A 21,606-nucleotide genomic window follows, 5' to 3' on the forward strand; every position below is an offset into this window, starting at 1 on the left:
CACTTTTCTGGCACTGTCTCCGCTCGGAATTTCAAGGTAAAAGCCCACGTAGTTTGGCTGGATCGTCGATCTATTGAGTACGGAGACTATGAAACTCGTTAACATGCAACCATGACCAGCGCTATCCATGAACAGCACAGCCAAAACGAGTCGTATACCTGGAGAATATCGGCCTGATCTTACTGGATGAGCACCGCAATGAGTTAATGAACATGGCGCAGGTATGACTGACTTAGCGTCTTTAATCTTTCCTCAAGACCACAAGGGTAAGATGTGTGTGGGGGGGGGGGGGGCTAACAGTGAAACTGCATTGCCGAGAACCACGCATCTGCACCCATAAGCTGCACTCACTTGAGCCAGCACCTCCATCTTGTCGCCCCGCCCGCTTGACGCTCTATGACCCGTCGTCTACTGCAGCCATTCGTACTTACCAATGATGCTGACGGTACTATCTTTTCGCGCGTCCACTCTTTTTATCCGCGGATTTGAAACCGCTGCTCATTCGCCGAAAAGGGAGCCAAATAGGCTTGTTCATTCGCAGAAAATATTTTCTGCGAATGGAAATCGAGGGGACGCTTTTTTGGATTCCGGGCGCCTTCGCCCCCCCCTTTTTGAGAGAACGAAAGAGCCGCGTGAATCGTCTGTGAGCGCGCAAAGGCCGCCCTGAGGTGTCACTACGCCATAGACCGGTAAGTCACCTTGCCTGCTTCTCCGCTGCATGTTGCTCGCTTGCGTCTGCGCCCTCGATCCGCGTGCTGCGCGTCCTCTGAATCGCTCTAGGGGCCGCGCAACGCTTCTGGTCACTTTGGCGCGATTCGGACCGGATCCCGTGCTCGGAGCGAAGGGGGAGCGCGGCAATGGAAAGCACGGCGTCTCGTCTAGGGATTGGGCGCTTTGTTGCGCTCGATTTGCCGCGTTTTGGGCGATTCCGCGCCCATTTCCCACCCGCACTCCGAGCCACGTGACGGGCTTCTATTTGGAGCTTCTACGGTGTCTCCAGACTGACGTAGCGACGTGTGTGTGCTCTGTGGCTGGGCGCAGATGCAGTAGCGCCGCATAGCTGGGGGAAGCACGCAGCACGTAGGCGGATATGGGCTACTGGGAGGCAGGAGTGATGGTCGCTGATAAGTGTTGTTATTGTATCGGTTATGTGTTAAAATGACAGTTGGAACCCGCGATGGCGTCGGACAGCGACGGCCGCAGCAGCGCCGCCATCCTTAGGTCCATCCGCGAGAAACTTGTAGAATATAAAGAATCGCTCTTGCGGTGTGTGCTGCTCGATAGCTGTTGGTTCTCGTTGCGCGTTTCTAACTGATAATGCTGTTATGGTGTGTGTAGGCAGCTGGTGGACGAGCGGGAGGAGGCGCTAGCAGCCAGCAATGAGCAGGACGGTCAGGAGGACGGGAATAATAGTGTAACAGAGCAGGAGGCGGCTCCGACTGGAGACAGAAGGCAGGAGCAGGCGCACACTCAAGTTGAAGTTGAAGCGCCCAATCCAGCAGACTATAGCGGTGTTGCAGCGGTAGAATCTCCTGTGGAGAGTGCTGCAACTACGGATGAGCCAGTGGAAAAAGTGCCTTCTGCACAGACAACCGCGGTGGAGATCATTTTGAAGAAGCGGAGGCTAGAGGTGGAAAGTGCTGCTGTTCAGGCTGAGAAAGACGGAGTTCCCGTTAAGAGAGCGAAGAGGAGCAGAGCGAAGAGCCAGGAACAACCGCTGGAGAGCGCAGAAAGCAGCAAACACAGAGACGCGAAGGACGAAAAACTGACGAGGGCTTTGGAGTCTACTGAGGAGATGGAAGATTTGCCGCAGGGGGCCCCTTACCGCGTCGTTCGAACCCCCATGCCTCCAAACAAGTATTTAATGCAGAAACGGCGGGAGGAAGAGGCGTCAGATCGTCGTCAACAGCAGCCAGAACTGCTAACCTCTTCGGTATCTGAAGCTACTGGCCACGGTGCTAGCAACGGAGTTACAGGCGTCAAACGACCAGCAGCACTGCCTCGGAGGTCGTCAGTCTCGGTGGATTCAACAAATACAGAGTTCGAGCGGAGGTTGCGCGAGACTGTGCGTCTTCATCGTGAGGTGAAAAAACGCAGTGTCAATGTGACTCGGAAGAGGCAACTGCCGCGTCTACCCACACCGGCGCGTGGGAAATCTCACTGGGATTTCCTTCTTGAAGAAATGAAGTGGATGGCAACAGATTTTTCTCAGGAGCGCAATTGGAAGAGAGTGATGCAGTACCGATTGGCGGCTGATGTGATTGTTGCGCAGAACGCGGAAAGTGTGCGTCAAGAGCAGGAGAATCGTCAAATGGCTCGAGGTGTTGCACTACAAGTTTCGGCGTTTTGGAGAACAATGGAACGGATTGCTGCAAGGTCAAGAGTGAGATTTGAAGCTGCAGGTTCTGAACCTTCTAGCCGGGGCGAAAGCGATGATGCCATGGCGGGAGATCTGGCAAATGGAGAAGAAGATAGCAAGCGAGACAAAACTGAGGAGTCAAGCATTGCCGATGACGGTGCTTTGATGCTGAAGTATCAAACAATTGATATCACAGCTAGTGCTGAAGTTGAGTCTAAAAGTGACGGAAAGGGACGACGGAAGGCTGACGCAGTGTTAGCGTCTGCGAAATCTCAGATGACCTATATCGTCAGCGCAGGTAAGCGCGCGCGCAGTGCAATGAGTTCTTCGTCAACAGAAGGCTCTGATGCTGATAAGTTAACAGCCTGGTCGCTACGCGAAGATGCTTTCCGGGATCTTCAAGCGCGATGTTCTGCCTTACAAACGAAAGGGGGGCCCACCATTATTCTCGCTGCCTTTCAACTACTAGCACTGCGGTGGATGCTGGATTTGTATTCCAGTGGGTTGAACATATTTCTGAATGACCAACTCGGCATGGGCAAGGCTGCCACGATTGTGGCATTTCTCAGCTTGATCGAGATTGTGTCATCCCAGAAACAGCATCCACAGCTAAACCCGCAGGAAGGTGATTCAGAAAGCGCGTCTACTTCCGAAGAGGGGTGTGCTGACAACGTAATAGGGCCGCATCTGATTATTGTGTCGGAGGAGGAGCTTCATAAATGGCGGTATTATCTTCGGATATGGCACCCAGACCGGCGTACCCAGCTTTATGATGGAGCTGGCAACACATCTTATAGAGAACAACGGCAGCGTGAGTGGAAGATAAAACCTCGAACCCATGGGTACAAGAACGAAGACGATTTTCTTATCGCCCCGCCCAATGACGACGATGACGAACAATTGGATGGCGACGAACGTGCTGAGCCTTTGTACTGTGTGCTGTGCCCTGTGGCCGCATTTGCCAGAGACCGAGAGGCTTTTCTGGCGTTCACTAATTGGCAAATGGTTGTCGTGGAAAACGAACATGATGGTCTTTTCGATGACACATCTTGCGTGTCCGCACTGCAGCAGCTTCGGCAGCAGCAGCGACGAGTCTTGTGCAACGGTCAACCGATTGAGAATTGGAATAGCACTGCACTACGATTGCAGTACGCTGAATTTTTGGTGCGAGAAGCCCCTGCTCTTTTGAATAGTAATGCGGCTGAAAACAGTCAACATCGAGTTGAGGTGTGGCCAGTGCAACAATTACAAGTGGAGAGAGCATCTGTGGCGGACGTAATGCAGCTATATGGCAAATCGTCGAGTGTACGTGCGTCATTATGGAAGGCATCTTCGCAGCAGGAGGACACCTCACAGTACATGAACGCGTTGCTACTTGCCTTATCCTGTCTCAGCTTGAGGCGTGTCCGCAGCGAGGTAGAGCCAGAACTGGGCAAGATCGAAGAAATCAGTTTGAGCTGTCAACCCAGTTTTTCACAAAAAACGCAGTACCGCAACGCACTGAGCGGGTTTGCAGCAACGCTTGATACTGCCGGTGGTCGCGAGGAGCGTTTGAGTGTGTGGCTGCAACTTCTACTTCGTCTACGCGAGATCTGCAACTGCGTGGATATCGTGAACGACTTGGACAAGTTAGGGCATGCGGATTTGAGGATATTGACCAGCAGCTCGGCAAAACTGGAGGCGTTGGAACCATTACTCCGTCGCCTGGCGATCCAGGAAGGCAAGAAGGTGGTGATATACTGCCAGTTCACCGCAATGTTTCCTATTCTGGAACTGTTCCTATCTCTGCTAGATATTGGTTTTGTGCGGGTGACGGGTTCAATCGCCATGCAGCGCCGCGCGCTTTGTCATTTCGCTGACCGCCCGGTGGTACGTGTGGCGCTGGTGTCGACACGATTATCTACGCTCAATGGACGACGAGCGGCATCTGTGTTTGGTGGCGAGGTCATCGTTGTTGTGGACGGTGATTGGAATGCCGCGTGCGACGCGAAGCTGCGCGCTAGTTGGGCAAAAATGGCGGTGGGCGGTGCAGATACTCTTCCTGTCTATCGATTACATTGTGAAAATACCGTTGAAGCGTCGTTGTTACGCGTGGGGGCATCACTCACTGAAAAAGTATTTGGTGAGATGACCCCGCAGGAACTTCTTGCAGTTCCATCCGATTTAGCCTCGAGCTTGACGATCGAAAAACCCAGCTGGTGGTCTTCGACCGCTACCAGCAGCGGTGGAAACGGACTGACAGGATCTGGAACAACGGCGAAACTCGCAATTGTGGCTCAGCAGGTGGAGAAGGATGCAAAATATTGCGGGGACACCAGTGAGCTGGAAATGCCGCTTATTGTGCACAACGTGGATCTGGATGCGGAGGAGCATCTCTTGCTGGCTAACACGGACGAGCTTACACCTGTGGAATGGTACGCGGTTAACTATGTTCACGGCGTAACTGACAACAAGCAACAGCAGGGAGGAGGCAAGGCGGTTGAAAGAGGTATCGAGAGCACTGAAGACGAAGGAAATGCCTCTTGGAACGAAAAGAATGCGTACTTCCATTCAGACCAGCGCTCATTTGAAATGCTGGCAGCCGCGGAGACAAATCGTCAGTGGCAAAACGGCGATGCAGCGGCGCAGCTCTTTTACAACCTGGAGTCTCGACACAGCGGTGGATTAGAGGAAAATGCGCTCGAAAAACTGTTTATGCAGATGCGTATGGAGGGCATGGAGACTCATTTCGACGTCTACAAACCTCCACAACCACCTTCCGCGGAAGATTCAAGCTTACAGCCAATGGCACACCTGTCTTCTGAGGCTGGCACGTCCACGGACAACCAGATGACGTTTAAGGTGTCCTATCGCGTGCCAGCGCCGCTACCACTGCTACCTCAGCCAGGCAAGTCAAAGCTGGATCATGGTGTAGGGCAACATGGGGATCCAGCTAAACTCGCCAAATCCAGCAAGAAGCAACGGGCCAACGCCGCCGCAATGGCTGCGGCAAGAGGCGTCATGTCTGGGTTGATGCCTGGTTCTAGTTCAGCAGGGGCTGCCTCCGCTGGTGTTAAGCGCAAACTCGAATCGCAGTTGGCAGGTATCAAGTCTGGGTCTCAAAAGGAGCAGCGTGTGGACTTGGAGGGGATTCCTGTCCCGGACATATCCGAATTCGCTGATGATGACTTTTGGGGCGATACGAACTTGGATGCGCTTGATTCGGCCGAGTGGGATGACCCCGCGCTACTTGGCCGGATTCTGGGTGTTGGTGTGGGCGGCACCGGGACATCTTCTGCTGCGTCTTCTTCAGGCACAGCGTCCACTGGAGCAGGCACATCTACAGCTATTGGAGCGGATAGTGCGGGAAGTGCAGGAGCTCACAAGGAAGCTGGTCACTCAAAGACGGGTTCTCAAAAGAGTTCCAAGAAGTCGAAGACGGGAACAGGACGAGCTCGCAAGAGCAGTATGTCGGCTGATTCTGGGCGTGATGCCTGGAGCGTGCATGACGACATCGTACTAAAGAAACTGTTCGAGCTCTACGGAGCCAATTGGACACTAATCGCGCAGGTGTTTAACTCGGCTACGGCGGTCTCTCGTTTTGTCTGCAAGAAGCGCTCACCACGACAATGCTATGACCGCTATGGCAAGATCATTTCCGGCATCCTCGGTTCGTCGACTACAGGAACGGCTGCTGCCGCGAAGGATGCCAAGTCGAGTGCCCTCAAAGCGCAGCGTGCAGCGGCGGCTGCAAGTGTCGCGGCTGCTCAACTTAGTCCGACTGTGCTGGATGCGCGCATTGGATTACCGCAGAGCGAGTTGCTGCTCCAGTTCCCGCAACGTCATTCATTGCCTGGGCTGCCTCCACCTTCTATCGTGAGTGTACCCAGCTTGGTAGAGATGACGCTCGCACACCGAAAGAAGCAGGCAACAGCCGACGCTGCTGCAAGTAAAAAGAGCACTGCGACGCATGGTGGAGGGCTGGACGATCTAAAGTCGATCAAAACCTCGTTCGACGCTATCATCCAGTGCATGAAGCACAAGACGTCACCACCACCAATCCCGATTCCCGTTGGGAGCTCTACAACGGCGACGTCGACTGCAGCGACAGCTACATCGAGTTCTACGGATCTAGGGACGAAGGCGTCGCTCACAGCAGCCTCGTTTCCAGCACCCCAAGCCCCTGTTCCAGCCCCTGTGACCACAACTCCCACCAAGACAACCGCCAAAAAAGCTACCGTCTCCCCGGTGGCGGCTGCGAAAGCAATGCCTGTGGTGGTGCCGCCGCCGCACAAATCCCACACGGATATGATCTCTCTGCTGCCAGCTGCGGCGCTGGGCCCAGACGAAGTGATTAAACGTAGCAAGGAGGCCGCAGTGGTGGCCGTGCAAGCTGCAGCGGCTGTAGCATCGGTTGGGCGTGACGGATCTCCACTGTCAGCTAGCGGCGATGTAATGCTAGGCGCTGGCTCGGGCTTTGGCGCGACGGTGAGTAGTTCGATGTCGCGCCGTTCCCACGCTGCAAGTCTCACAAGCGAAATCAGTGTGATGGCCGCGTCGGCAGTATCAACCGCCGCAGGTGCTGCGGCTGGTGCACCATCGTCGGGCGCACCACAGCAGACTTCACCAGTTGCGACGACAGCAGCGTGGGGCGGAAACCTGGCGTCAGGAGTGAGCGCGAATGGATTAGATGTTGGTGTCCCGCTGGACCTCAGCGGTGCCGCCAGCGGCAGTGAGTCACAACGGAACGCCCCGATGCCCGTGACCACGTCAACGCTATTGCATGTGCTGGACCGGATGCCCGAGATCAAGAACAAGATCCAGTCGATCCTGAACCGCACGGACTGCTCCGAGTCGCAGAAGGTAGCGATGATCGCCCGTTTGCTGAGCAACACGAACGCCATCAACAACACCAACGCGCTCGGAGGGTCAGCGTCGATGGCTTCGGCCGCTGATCCTGGTGCGACCACCAGCGCCGTGTTGTCGGCGCTCACGGTCGACCCCGGCATGCTGAGCTCGTCCGATATGCTCATCGACACAGAGACGCCCATCCCGATGCCAGCGTCGCTGGCCACGCCGTCGCCGCCCAATGTCGCCACTTCCTCGCAAAGGCCGTTCCAGCCTCCTGCGTCATCGCAGCCGTGAGCGCGCGCGCTAGTTGCTTCGTGTATGTAGTATGTATGCAGCGATCCAGCCCAGTAGGGCGCCACCACCAAGCTAAAGAAACCAACAAATAGACAGCCAAGTAGTACCCATCGCCGTTCGACGGGGCAGAGGAGACCCTCAACTTAAGGATGGCGCAGCGACCGCCAGTTCTTCCTAACCGGCGGACAACCTGCGTTCAGCGCTGGACTCGTCTGGCGTCGGACAGTACTGCAAGTTGAATGCTTATCCGAGCAGAGTCCGTCAACTTTGGCGCAGGAAATCTTACGGCTGCAAGTACGTGGCACTTTGGTCAGGTAGCCAAAACGGAACAGAGAGCGAGCTCTGCCCATCTTTGCCGACCAGCACCACCCGCGGATTCTGCCGGTCCGGCGGCAACTCAGGCCGCATTTGCACATGTGGCGGCGGGATATCGGATACCAGCAATGAAGGCGCCATGCAAGGCAAGGCAAACACTTTGCGTCGGAGGTATACGCAGCGTTATTCCTCGGCTTTTGACCGTTTCGGTCTTGGTGATCGCGCAGTGCCGACTGCATCACTTCTTGTACACCATGACGTCACGCTCGCGCATCTGCGATTGGCTGAAAAGCGCCTTCCGCGTGATCATTGGCTGGATAAATGGTGTGCACCACACATCCCATCCTCTCGCGCCCGGTCTATGCGTATAATCGGATCCCGAAGGTCGTGACACCACTGGCACTGGTACAGTCGCGCGTGACTTGCGCTCAGTATGGGTGCGCGCTCTCGGCCACAGCTTCAGCTTCAGTATCCGACTTTCCGGCTCCGACGCAAGTGTAACGTTTGCATCCTCGCATCATGGTGGACGGAGCCAAGCCCAAGCGCAAGATCTCGTGGCAGGAGGTCGCGCAGCACGCGACGTACGCCAACGCGTGGATCGTCATCCACCACAAGGTCTACGACATCAGCAAGTGGGACGCGCATCCGGGCGGCATGGTCATGCTCTCGCAGGCGGGTGAGGACGCCACCGACATCTTCACGGTGTGCCACCCGACGAGCTCCTGGAAGCTGCTGGAGCAGTTCTACATTGGCGACGTGGACGAGAGCACGGCCCCGAGCGCCAACGGCCTCTCGGACGAGCAGAAGGCCAAGAAGCTCAAGACGGACGAGTTCATCGGCGCCTACCGCCGTCTGCGCATCAAGATCAAGGGCATGGGTCTGTACGACGCCAGCCTGGTCTTCTACGCCTGGAAGATCCTCAGCACCTTTGGCCTGTGGATGGCCTCCGTGGCGATCTGCTACCACTTTGATAGCTGGCCCATGTACATGCTCGCGGCCTGCATCATGGGCCTCTTTTGGCAGCAGTCGGGCTGGCTCGCGCACGACGTGCTGCACCACCAAGTGTGGGAGAACCACATGGTTGGCAACGCCATGGGCGTCATTATCGGCGATATCTGGATGGGCTTCAGCGTCCAGTGGTGGAAGAACAAGCACAATTTCCACCACGCCGTGCCCAACCTCATTGGCGACGCCAAGACCAAGTACCTTGGCGACCCGGATATTGACACCATGCCACTGCTTGCGTGGTCCAAGCACATGGCGTCCAAGGCCTACGAGTCGAGCTGGGGCCCGTTCTTCATCAGCCACCAAGCCGTCATGTACTTCCCGCTGCTGCTCTTCGCCCGCTTCAGCTGGCTGCTGCAGAGCTACTACTACGTGTTCAAGGGCTTCGCGTTCGGCCAGTACGACCCCGTGGACCTCCCGAACGGCGAGAAGTTTGGCCTCATCGTGCACTACATCTGGAACGTGCTGCTGCCGGTCTTCACAGGCATGTCGGTCGCTCAGGGCCTGGCCTTCTTCATGGTCGCGCAGATGTCGTGCGGCGGTCTTCTCGCGATGGTTTTCAGCGTTGGCCACAACGGCATGTCCGTGTACGAGCGTGAGGAGAAGCCCGACTTCTGGCAGCTGCAGGTCACGACCACGCGCAACATCACACCGGGGTTCTTCATGGACTGGTTCTGCGGCGGCCTCAACTACCAGATCGAGCACCACTTGTTCCCCATGATGCCTCGCCACAACCTGCAGAAGGTCAACCCGCTGGTCAAGTCTCTCTGCAAGCAGTACGACGTGCGTTTCCACGAGACGGGATTCTACACGGGACTTGTCGAGGTCGTGGACGAGCTGGCCGAGATCAGCAAGGAGTTCCTGTTGGAGTTCCCTGCCATGTAACTTCGATCAGAGACAGAGGAAGGAGAGAACAAAAAGCGCAAGGACGCAAGGAGCGCATGCATGTAAGCCATCTTTGTAAGCGGGCGACGCACGCTTCCTCTGCTCGTCAACAGCAGCTCAAGCGGCGTCAAACCCTCATTGAATTCAAAACCAACAAGTTCATGGCCCTTTCACCCCTCAACGTGTTGTCACTGAAACAAACACCTATATTATCGTCGTTAGGCATCTCCCCCAGCACCGCTTCACAGATACCGCAGTTGCGGACGTGGCGGTGGGGGCGCCGGTTGGCTCTTCTTGGCGTCCCCCACTGCGAACGTCAGTTGCAGCGTGAACGTCTTGCCGTCCTTGTCCCAGTTGCTGAAGAACTTGCCCTCGCTCTTGTCCACGTCGTCATTGGGGATCTTGAACGCCACCGTCTCGTACGGCTCACAAGCGAACAGGAGGTACTGCCAGCGTTTGTCGGGTGCCTCCACCTTCTGCTCGAAGGCCGACATGAACCTGTGTCGGGGCTGCAACTTGTCTGCGATTTCCGGGTACGCCACCTGGAACAGGAGGATCCTGGCGCCCGTGTCCGGGTCTCTTTGTTTGGTCACCTTGTACCCGGGCAATCCGATCTTGAGAGCTCTCGGTCGAGCGGCCGCTGCAGCTGCTGCCGCCCTCGCCTCTTGAAGATTGGCAGTCGCAGTGGAGTGGGCCGCGTCTGCCGCCTCTTTGGCCGCTCGACGGGCCAAATTCGTTTGGTGGCGCTTGCCCTGCGTGTGCGCCAAGTAGTTGCCCTCGTTGTTGTGCAGCGTGAGGCAGAGCTTGCACTCGTACGAGCCCAGGTGGTTCTTCATGAAGTACGGGTCCTTGGCCAGGTCCACCGTCTCCAGCGCCAGCTTACGCAGCCGCTCGCGGCGGTCCACATTGCTCTGCGACTCCGATGCCACGCCTCCCGAGCCAGGCTTGGACCCCACGCGGTTCTGGAAGTCCATGGCGATTCGCTTTTGGCCAATTATTAGGAGGGCGGGAAGGCGGTATGAGAGGCACTGACAAAAAGAATACATTTAATTGGTATTTTATGGCGAAAATGTTAAAGCTCATCGTGTAGTTCCAACATGCTGCAAAAATGGCTTACTACTACGTAGTACATCACATCTCTCAACGCTCACTACAACAATAAAAGAAACCAGGTAATGTTCATTCACTGCCTACTTCCGAGTGGAAATTACAAACCTCTTTACCCAGATAGTGTTGACTCTCGCTACGATAGCACAAGCAGAAGCCAATGTGACGTCTACGGGTATTCAATGTGGCGCGCGTTGTAGTACTTGATGTAGCTCTTGAGAATCGGCCAGTTCTTGTGGCCGATCAGCGGATACACACCCAAAAGATTTAATTCTTCTTGCAGCTTGATTGGTTTCTTTCCCGCCAGATACCAGAACGGAAATTGAGCCTTAGCCTTAGCCTTTCGAGCTGCCGCCGCAGCTTTTGTCGCAATTTCCTTCCACCCCCTCTCTTCGTTGCTGGGTGAGTCGTCATCGTTCGCTTCGGCCGTCTTGTGGGTTCGTAACAACCTCTTTCCGCTTGCGCTGTCCTTCAGTGACTCAATAGTAGATACCGGGTCTGCATTGACCACCTTGGAATTCGATGCTGCAGACACAGCGTTGGCGCTTGCAAGGAGGCCGAAGATTGATACGATTAGGAGATGCAGACGCATTGGGACGCTTGAGCACTGAAACGCAAATTGAGGAATGCGCTGGCAATGCAAGCGCATTCTGCAAGTTGCATCAAAAGAAAAAAAATGGTGAAGCTGAGAGCCTGTTCACCATCTGGATAGACATCGCATCTTTGTAGAATTAACGGTGTTATACCATGTATAGTACTATAATAGTAGTGACTTGGCGATAGTGAGTTGCGAGGTTGCAAAATCACTTCAACGTACTAAAGCGATACCTCAGTACAAGTTCGGAATTAAAAGAAGTCTCTCTGTACCACGTAATTTGGATCCCAAATCACTTGAAATTTGTATGAGGAGGTTTTGACCAGATAGAGTTGATTAAAGTAGTCTGGATCGGCCGTACTATGGGAAAACAAGCGCTGAATAATAAAGCTGTGATTAATCAAGTACACACGCCCCTCTCAGTAAGCGCAGTAAGGGTCACTGAAGCCATTTTAAAGGTGTTAGAGATAATGAGTTCGTACGTAGTGGTAGTAATTATGTCTCGGCGATCAGATATTACGGGGCATATACATGTAAGTTACCTGTGCTACCACAATGATCACGACACGTTGAACAGATCCAAAGATCCCCATACGGATTTTCGTAACGGGAACATTGACTTACCTCACGTTTGTGTGATCCACACACACTGTACCGAATTTCCTATACACCTCACGTGTAGAAACGTGAGGTAAGTCAATTTAGACTACAGACAATCCTCTCCTTTGTGATAGCGTCGGGAACCACCACATTATCACTCGCTGGAGTTATTACAAGGCAGAAATGTGCCGTAAAATTGGTACATTTGAACTTAACCGCGGTTCGTTTGGGAGGTTGGGAATGGTTGGTAGACCCCTCTCTCTCGACAGCATCCCTCGACAGCACGCTGCTTCCTTACCGTCCATTTTTCAAGGATCAACTCGAAGGTCACGATGCCGTCTCCAATCACTCCATCCACCCGCTCTCGGCTATCTAGCTTCTTCAACCTATCCAACGCCCGAAAACCTGTCCACAGAGGAGCTGAAGGAGCGTCTTCAATGGATAGCACAACTTTTCGTTACCGCCGGTGCGATGGGGGTCCGTTCAAGGGACGTTATCGGGCTTCGAACGATGCAGCGAGTATTTAGAGAGGAGCTTGCGTGTAGACAAGGCCACAAGCAGCAAAAGTCGATGCTCGACTTCTTCGGACGTCCTGCACCAAATGGACCTTAGCAATAGTTAAGCACCTTTGAATAGTGATAATGACGTGTTTTGTATCACAAACCAGTAACTAGAGGGTAGAGGTATATTTGACTCGTGCTTGTATGGTGACGGTCATCGGGAGCCCTCCCCATATCTCTCCGTGGAGGGTATCACTACTCAGGATATCACGACCGAGAGGATTGTCTGTATCTATCATCTGAAAAGAAGCTGTAAGAGCCAGACTGGATTCATGCGCTTTCGTATTAATAAGACATATCTTGTCTTTTGAGAGCTGCCGTCTGACAGCGTGTCTTATGTCTTACCATCAATGTGAATTATCACTGAAATTTACACTAGGTTTTTCCATGTCTGTGTATTTTTTACTTCCTCTGCTGGTTGGAAAAGATTGCCCGCCCAAACAGATGCCAAAGTGTGTTTTCTCCTGTGTTCTCGCTTGGTACGCGCTAATTAGTGGACACGACGCGGCTTGAGCTAAGCTTTCTAACAGTCTTTTGAGCTTCAAAAAATGTTTGAAAACAGTGAAGCTTTGGCCAAGCGTTATGAAAAACGACCACGCCTGCCGAGGCGAACATACTTATTTATTAGCGCCAACGCCACCACCGCCGCCTACTAAATGACCCCGCTGAGAGGCAAAGCATCCCCGCTGCAGCCTGTGGAAAGGCCATCACAGGTAATCATTTACACCCGGAGGAAGTAGTCAACATTGCTTTTGACGTGCATTTCGTACGACAACTCGTCGTACGACAGACTGGGCTATATCATTGGCTAGAATCGCTCTGAGCACCTCACATATGCTCCAGTTCCCAGCCCTCAGCCCCCAGCATTTCCCCATGCCCCCATCCCATTCTGCGCGATCGTCCTCCCCCGAAGACCCCACCATTATTGCGAGAAGCAATGGTGCTACTCCGAGCTCCTTAACGCCACCCACCGAGTCTCTCAACGCGGAGAACGTTCGCCGCGCATGTACAACCTCCAGGACTCAAACGGCTTACCGCAGCTATCGGCGCTGCATTGCTGCATCGATTCAAGCGACTAAGACGGATTCTGCGAGGTACTTTGACTCTAACGGTGAAATTGACGTCAATGTATTTACGCCGAAAGATTTTGAGGCCTTTTTGCTAGCTAAGACGAACGACACTGAAAACACTATCAAGGTCACAAACCTCAGCGGCTATCGGAATGTTATTAAAGACATCTTCCGGCAGAAGAAACTGCCACTCGCTGTCGCCTACATTGGTGACGTGAAGACATTTTTCGCCAGTCTGAAGCTCATCGAAGCTGAGCGCAACCAGGGAGGAGCAGGCACAGGTGATCTATCTACGAGGAGGAAGCGGCAAACCTATTCAGAGTGGCGAATTATGATGCAGCACATTTCTGTAGCAATTCAACGCTAGACTAGAGCGCAACCACCTACCTCTATGACTGAACAGCAGGCAGCGATGCTGCGTATTACTGGGATGAACGGTCTGCCGATTAGCTCTTCTCGTCGCTCTCGTCGGATAACAGAACTCAGGATCACCACAATGCTTCGTCTAGTTAGGGAGACAAAACACGAACAGAGCAACAATGTAGCATCTAGACAGAGGAAGAGAGGACGCCAAGTATAAATGCCCTTACTTGAGCACTCTGTTTCAGTTTTGGCGCACTAGCCGGATACTTTTTACCAATGATATCGCTTAGATAGCACTGTCGTCAAACTGTCGTACGAATACTCGACACAAGTGATTATCTATTAACTGAAATAGACTGTCTTGGCTTCGCGCTCGGCCAGTACGACCCCGTGGACCTCCCGAACGGCGAGAAGTTTGGCCTCATCGTGCACTACATCTGGAACGTGCTGCTGCCGGTCTTCACAGGCATGTCGGTCGCTCAGGGCCTGGCCTTCTTCATGGTCGCGCAGATGTCGTGCGGCGGTCTTCTCGCGATGGTTTTCAGCGTTGGCCACAACGGCATGTCCGTGTACGAGCGTGAGGAGAAGCCCGACTTCTGGCAGCTGCAGGTCACGACCACGCGCAACATCACACCGGGGTTCTTCATGGACTGGTTCTGCGGCGGCCTCAACTACCAGATCGCGCACCACTTGTTCCCCATGATGCCTCGCCACAATCTTCAGAAGGTCAACCCGCTCGTTAAGTGACTATTCTTAGAGTTGTTATTTAGTTGGCTAAATACTTAAGTAGCGTTTCCTGCAGATAAATGCAGATAAATAGCGATTAAATAGCGATTACATACGACGGGAGTGAACACAAATACAGCAATCATTCAGGCGAACTCGAGATTTATTTACGATGATGGTCTGATTGGCAAGCAGCATGCTTTGATAAGTGCCCGACCCATGATGCAGGCCGACATCAGGCACCGCCCATTCAAACTGACGTCAGGTCCCGGCGGCAAGCCACAAATCACGGTGCAGTGTAAGGGTGGAGATCAAGTCGTTCCGTACCGAGGAAATATCGCTCATCGTGTTGATCAGGCCTTCATCGGCAAGGAGGTGAAGTATTTTTTGGTGGGTTGAGGTATATTGTGTTACTTTTCCTATCTCTAGGAGTGAACTCTTATAACCCTTCCAGTCCTGTATTTACAACTAGACTGTTGTGTCAGCGACCTGATTGTCGCTTCTCGCACTCAGGCCTCTTATAGGCCGTCTTGTTCGAGCTCCTTGTCATTTTCCACTGTTTCATGTCCTCCGTTATTCTGTCTTCCAATCCCTTCTCCAGTCCCTGACTGTCTTGGCCCGCTTTGAAGGCGACCATCGTGCTTTTCCGCTTGTCCATGGCCAGGTTCGCTAACCAGTCGGCCATCCTGTTGTGTTTATGGTAATGATGAGTCCAGGTCTCTACTCTGCAAATATCCGCTAATCTGCTAGTGATGTTGTACAACGACTGCAACTTGCTTCTTGGCCTTCGGTCTCTTTCGTGTACTCATCATCCGCAGGATTAGTACACTGTCCCCCACTACATGCAATCCTATCCACCCTTGCGATGCAGCGTGTGATAGTAGCCGATGTAATCCAGTAAACTCAGCCACATTATTCGTCATGCCCCGATTTCCTAGGGCAGTAGCTGCTGCCCAGAGCACCCTCGCTTTCCCGGTCTCCCTGCTGATCTCAATTACTACGCTTCCGCTACCACCAGGTCCCGGATTGCCCCGGGACACCCGTCAAAGAAACCCACTCTCGTTATTGTCGTCTGCAACGTACGGTGTGGGGCCTGCTTGTGTTGTGTCCATTTTGAACATATGAATTCCTCTATACTGAGTCTCGGTGCGGAGTACTGAGTCAGCGAATATTTGCCCCATCTGTATCTCGCGTAAATTTCCGTTATGCTCGCCCTCGCTCCCTCAAGTGCCTTCTGTATTGTTTTGCTCCTCCGTCCGTCAGGATGAATCCTGTCCACGTTCCACCGCCATATCTGCGTTATGATCGCCGCCACTCCTAATCTCCACATCTCAGTAGCTACCCGCCTGAATGTCATCCCACGGTTCCACCTTGTGTTTCAGCCCCACGCCGTTAGCCATGCCGGTAATTGTCGCAGCCGGAATCCGAAGATATCCGGGATGACCATCTCTTGTTCTGTTGGTGTCATCGCTCGCTCTGCATGGCCCAATCCCCAACCTCGGAGTAGTACATCCCAGTGTTGTTTGGCATCGTTGCATAGCCATGCCAGGTGCATCGTCCCGCACGAAGTCGCCGTGGCGCACTCTGTCGCTGGACAGCGATACCCCAGCTCTGCCCCCGCCCACAGTCGTAATCGGTTGAGTTTGAGTTTCATGACGTTTTGTGTGTGGTATGGCGACATGCTTTCCATTTTCTGGATTTGACCCTATTGCATGATCTCAAGCGCTTCTGCCACTCCCTTGTATCCTCGAGCCATGCTCTGGTTTATTCTCCGCAACGCCGCCCTTGCCGCCTCATCTCTGACTGAGTTCATCATGATTTTGTACCTGTTGCGTGACTGTGTCTATCTTCGCCTCCCCGCCCACAATGGGCACATCTTGGTTAGCCAGGGGTGGGGCGTGACCCATACCGCCTTGGGCGCTGTCCTCAGATAGTTTGCTATAGTCGTCTGTAATAATTCCCCAGTTGGATGCCAGTTGATTGTCGTAGTCTCCGCTCCCCACGTATGCTCAATCACGGGCTCCCTCGGTCCTACCACCGTAAAATATTGAAGTCGATCCTCCAGTGGATGGGATACGTGCAGCACCTTCTTCTCCGTCTCCGTGTATATGAGCTCGGGAAAGTTTGCCAGGAGGTTAAGGCATAGCTCCCGGAAGCAGTGATCCACCCCACTGGGTATTGGCATGACGTGTGTTGTTGACCTGAATGTGATTTCGCCTACCCTCTCGAGTCTGATTTCAAGCACATCTTTGACACGCTTGCCGGCCACTGCTGAGAATAGGGGCTTGTACTTACCCCATTTGCACTCTACTCCTTGTGAGTCCCCTAGCCATAACTGAGTCAGCAGCACCTCAGGGATCTCTCTTTGTAAACATTCTCCAATTTCTGCATGCCGCCCATTCCGTCTTTTGCCCATTAGTTGTCGCGCCTGACCCGTACAGGTGATCTGCAAGCCAGCGCTAATCCACCTCGTCCTGACCCCTGTGCTGAGTCTGAGTGACGCTCGCAATTCCTGCACTTCTTCTGTAATGGGTCTGCTTAGACCCACTACTTAAGCTTACACGTGTGCGCACGTGTATGAGGAAGCGTAGGTGTATTTAACTTAAGTTCAGTATACTTGTATCCGCAAATATACTTAAACTAAGACAAAGGAACCAAACGATAGCTTTGGTGCTAAATGAGAACTGTATTGATTGTAAATGGGGTTTCCTCCTAAAACTGATATTTATAATGAGAGGTTCTGCCATTGGATGGCTGGCAGAACCCCTATCTATTGAATGACTCTCATTGGTAGAAAGATGTTGATTTCTACCAGTCATATGTTTTTGCTATGAATGTGGACCACCCTGTGGTGGTCACCTGAATGTATGCCTTAGTGCATGTTGCACTAAGGTGGGAGGTGAACCGAATGTGTAGCCCCGCTACATCTTCCCACTTATTGTGTGATATTGTGCTGGTGCCGTTCAGTCCATGGTCGCCCGTACCCCATAACGCGTCCAACGGTTCCTTCTTGGGTACCGCTCTGTGTGGCACCAGAGGGGCCGCATCTCCTCTGTCCCTGGTTTGGAGTATGTCTCCGAGCCGTTGTTGCTGGGGGTTCTGTTTGAGAGCCCAGTTGCCCACTCATGGCCATCAACTCTGTTCTAATGTCTGGCACTCCAATGCCCCCTTTACTTGGGTTTTGTCCGGCTAGGGCTGCTTGTGTCCATCCCGCTGGCGCCTGATCCGTCATCGCAAACACCGACCGCCACACGTAATTTCTAATGCATAAATCAGCACTCTTGATAATGTCTGGGGTTGGCCACGCATGTCGGGCTACATATATCATTTTAGGGATGATGATTGCTGCTGCAATTGCCGCGCGCTGTCGTGCCGTATTGGTTTTGGCTTCTGCTAGGGCCAGTCTAACCCTCAGCGCTGTGAAGGCCTTGTCCCATACTTCTCCTACCGTATTACCGGTTCCTGCTATATACCCAGGTACCACACCGAGTTCGTGACCTCCACTACCACTCCAGTTATTATCGGTCCCGCTTCTTGGCCCAGTTCATCTTCTGCGTCCTCCGTTTCATACCCCGCTGTCCCTAAATTTACAGCCGCTGATTTCTGTACGTTCAATGTTAGTCCTGATACCGCTGAGAACCGTTTAACTGCTAGGATAGCGGCCGACTGCATGCTCTCGTGCGCAATGTAAATGGCTGTATCGTCAGCAAAGCCTGCCACTTTCAGCGGCGCTGCCGTCTGCTCTCCTGCTAGCGGGATGCCCTCAATCCCCGTCTCAGCTTCGATCACGTCATAGAGGATGTCCACAGCGATAATGAAAAGGAGAGGGGCCAGCGGACATCCTTGCCGGATGCCACTGGTGACCACGATCTTGCCAGATAAGTGCCCATTCGCCAAGAATTGGACGGTTGTGTTCATGTTAATCGCCCTGATGATTTTACATATTTTGGGTGGAAAACCTTTGGCTCTGAGTATTGCCATCAGGAAGTCCCTGTCGAGGGAATCATAGGCTTTAACAAAATCTAGTAAAAGGACCTGCGCAGCACTGAGGTCCCCGAGTTCCCACAAATTTCTTTAGCTGCCTCCAGTAGATCAATGATGTCGTGAATTTTCTGCCCCGGTACGAATCCACCTTGTCTGCTATTCATCAGATGCCCGATAAATTGTCTAACTCTCCAAGCTAATATTCTCGTTAGAATCTTGTAGTCTGTGTTCAGGAGCGCAATTGGCCTGTAGTTAAGTGGATTGGAGGTGTCACCGCCCTTGGAGATGCTGAATATATGAGCTTCCAAAAAACTGTAAGGGGTAAGCCCTTCCTTCATGCACTCGTTGTACAGCCGCGTAAGCACCGGCACCAGCAGCCTACCGTGGTCCTTGTACCACTCATTCCCCAATTCATCTGGGCCACATACCTTTCCTGCTTTGCACTTGCCTATTGCACCTCCTGTTCCGTGATCTCGTCCAAGTCCGACATATCCACCGTACTCCACGTATCCTTATATAGCGCTATGAAATCTCCAATCGTGTCCTTGGCCTTCGCTTTGCCATTAAAGATTTCGGCCCAGCTGTCGGCTAGTATGCTTGCTTTGTCATGCGTGGCGCGAATACTTTCTGTGTCTCTCGGCACTAGATTGGGTATCGTGCTATCTCCGTATTTGTTACAGACCCTCCGGAAGAACCACCTCGTGGACGCCTTTGAGCTCCACGCGTTGTTTGCTACTAGGACTCGACGCTTGAGCACTTTACGGGTCTCTTGGATGTTGCATAGTGCCTTCAGTAGGTCGGGTCAATTCAACTCAGGGTCAGTCGCGCCCCTGTCGCATTTTCCTAGTAGCGTCTTGATCCTCTGTATTCGCTGTCTGAATCCGTGTGTCATTCGTTGGCGTGCCTGCTGGTTCAACTTTCTCATCCTTTCCGCAATTCTTGTTTTGAAGTGATCCCATGTCATCGCCGAGTCCGCTGCCGTCACCGCTATTAACTTCGCTGTGAGGTCCCTAATATATTGCTCTATAAGGTCCGTAGTTGCCGCCTGGACGTATGCCGGGGCTGGGTACAACTTCGGCCTTTTTTTTTACTCTGACGACTCCATTCGATGAGTGTAGCTCTAACAATACTGCCCGGTGATCCGACTGGCACTGTGCCTCCTCTGTCTATACTCCTCTCACCAACATCTTGGTCCTTACTCCCATGTAAAACCGATCGAGCCTGGATGATCCCTGTTTACCACTGGCTGCTGTGTGGAAGTGCGTGTGACTGGCAGCCGCATATTCTACTCTTGCCCTCCTGCATGTTAGAGTAGCTGGCATCCCATAGTCCCAGTTTTGCGGTAAAGTGTAGTAGTTCCTCGACCCCAGCTCTGTTCTGCGTGCTCTTCTTATTACATTGTTTTGGACACAGTTGAAATCCCCGCTGCAAATAATATCCACGCCATCCGGCAGCAGTAGATGATTCAATTTCTTAAATAATTGTACGCGAACGGCTCCATTTGCTGGAGCATATATGTTGATGAGCAGTAGCTTCTTGCCAGCCAACTCTGCCGCCGCCATAATCAAATGTTCCGACCATTGTCCCTCGTCCCATGGTTGCACATTCCTGACCGCCCCGTAGGTGTTAACCAATATTGCCACACCCACCCTTCTGTCACCACCTGAAGCCCATAACGAGAAGCGGTTCGCCGTGGTGTAATTAAAGCCCCACATCGCCACGTGCTGACTGGCCGCTGCTCCATGCTCCACCGGATTGAGGTGTGTTTCTTGGATAAAGATAACATCTCTGTTACCCCGTTTGTGCTGTTTCTTAAGTCCTTGTAACTTACTCCCTAAGTTTTGCAGCTGCGTTGCCAGGCCACGCACATTGAGAGACGTTATCCCTATTGTGCGGTCCTGCTTGTGTTGTCTTGCTCTTCTCTGCATCTCGTCCTTTGTTGCTCTCTTCTGGTCTCTTCTCACTTGTCTTCCAAGATTCCTGAACGCGGCCAAGGTGCTCCTCTCCTTGTCTTGTCTTGTCTGCGCCGAGAAATAGTTGTAAATCAAGCCTTTGCTCCCGTCTTTCTCTGTAAATTGTTTTCCCTCGCCCACTACGACTGTGCTCTGCGACGTCATACTCATAGGTAGTGAGTATCCGTCTTCGTCGCTGCCTTGTCGTCCGCAGCTGCCGTGTCCTTTGGTGTCGCTTGGATATCTTGCTCCCCACCGCTTCCCTCTGATTCTCCGATCGATCGTGCTTGCGTGCCCTTCACTGTCGCTTTTGGTACTACCTTGTCCGTCTGTTCCTCAAGTTGATAAGTCCTTCTTGCTGCCACTATCACCTTCGCACTTGATGGTGTTATCGTCTCTTCTTCGCTGTGCACCGGCACCTCTGCCCGTATGTCGGTTGTCGAGACCCTTGTTTCTTCAGCCGCCTTCTTAACGTCGCTCGTACCCTGATCCGCTGGCCTTCCGGCGCGTGGTGACTTGGGTGCTTGCTGTATATCCGTGATTGGTGGTTGTACATCGCCACCTTGATCCGCCCCTGCTCATTCGGCACTGCGACTGTCTTGCCGATTATCTTTCTTTGATGTGGACATCTTCGCTGCCCTTCTTACGGACTTTAGCATCGCCGCAGCTGCCTTGGAAGTTTTGTCGGCATCGTACTCGATCGTATCTAGCGCTTTCCAGCCGTGCCTGCTAAGGATCTCGTTTCTGGTGATCGAGAGGGTGGTAATATGCTGGGCGTACAAGTCACGGACGGCGTGTGGGTAGTGCACTGCCTGAAAGTGATTTCCTCCTCCGGCACTCCATCTCAACATTAAGGCCGGGGGTCTTATCCCTTCTATAGTCAGGCCCGCTAGTAAGCTCATGGCCTGTACTGTTGGTATAGGACATGCTGTTCCTGTCTCCACATGACCGACCTTGTCCT

General features: G+C 53.1%; 5 protein-coding genes across 5 annotated transcripts; 3 read left to right on the forward strand and 2 right to left on the reverse strand.

The window, feature by feature from the left end:
- Positions 1-1,177: 1,177 nt before the first annotated feature.
- On the forward strand, positions 1,178-7,483 carry KRP23_9470 (Chromo domain-containing protein 1; the record flags this gene model as incomplete). The annotated part of the gene is made up of 2 exons (XM_067895029.1): positions 1,178-1,266; positions 1,339-7,483. The coding sequence occupies 2 exons, from the start codon at positions 1,178-1,180 to the stop codon at positions 7,481-7,483; spliced, it is 6,234 nt and encodes a 2,077-aa protein (XP_067742649.1).
- An 834-nt stretch (positions 7,484-8,317) lies between these two features.
- Positions 8,318-9,688, forward strand: KRP23_9471 (Bifunctional delta 6-fatty acyl acetylenase/desaturase; the record flags this gene model as incomplete). Its single annotated transcript, XM_067895030.1, has 1 exon — positions 8,318-9,688. The coding sequence occupies one exon, from the start codon at positions 8,318-8,320 to the stop codon at positions 9,686-9,688; it is 1,371 nt and encodes a 456-aa protein (XP_067742650.1).
- A 242-nt stretch (positions 9,689-9,930) lies between these two features.
- On the reverse strand, positions 9,931-10,662 carry KRP23_9472 (Splicing factor 3A subunit 2; the record flags this gene model as incomplete). Its single annotated transcript, XM_067895031.1, has 1 exon — positions 9,931-10,662. The coding sequence occupies one exon, from the start codon at positions 10,660-10,662 to the stop codon at positions 9,931-9,933; it is 732 nt and encodes a 243-aa protein (XP_067742651.1).
- Positions 10,663-10,964: 302 nt separating this feature from the next.
- On the reverse strand, positions 10,965-11,444 carry KRP23_9473 (uncharacterized protein; the record flags this gene model as incomplete). The annotated part of the gene is made up of 1 exon (XM_067895895.1): positions 10,965-11,444. One exon carries the CDS (start codon positions 11,442-11,444, stop codon positions 10,965-10,967), a length of 480 nt encoding a protein of 159 aa, XP_067742652.1.
- Positions 11,445-14,451: 3,007 nt separating this feature from the next.
- KRP23_9474 (Bifunctional delta 6-fatty acyl acetylenase/desaturase) lies at positions 14,452-14,730 on the forward strand (the record flags this gene model as incomplete). Its single annotated transcript, XM_067895032.1, has 1 exon — positions 14,452-14,730. The coding sequence occupies one exon, from the start codon at positions 14,452-14,454 to the stop codon at positions 14,728-14,730; it is 279 nt and encodes a 92-aa protein (XP_067742653.1).
- Between the last annotated feature and the right edge of the window lie 6,876 nt (positions 14,731-21,606).

The sequence above is a fragment of the Phytophthora ramorum genome (genome assembly GCF_020800215.1).
Source record: "Phytophthora ramorum isolate Pr-102 chromosome Unknown Phyram_PR-102_s0008, whole genome shotgun sequence".
NCBI classification, from domain to species: domain Eukaryota; phylum Oomycota; class Peronosporomycetes; order Peronosporales; family Peronosporaceae; genus Phytophthora; species Phytophthora ramorum.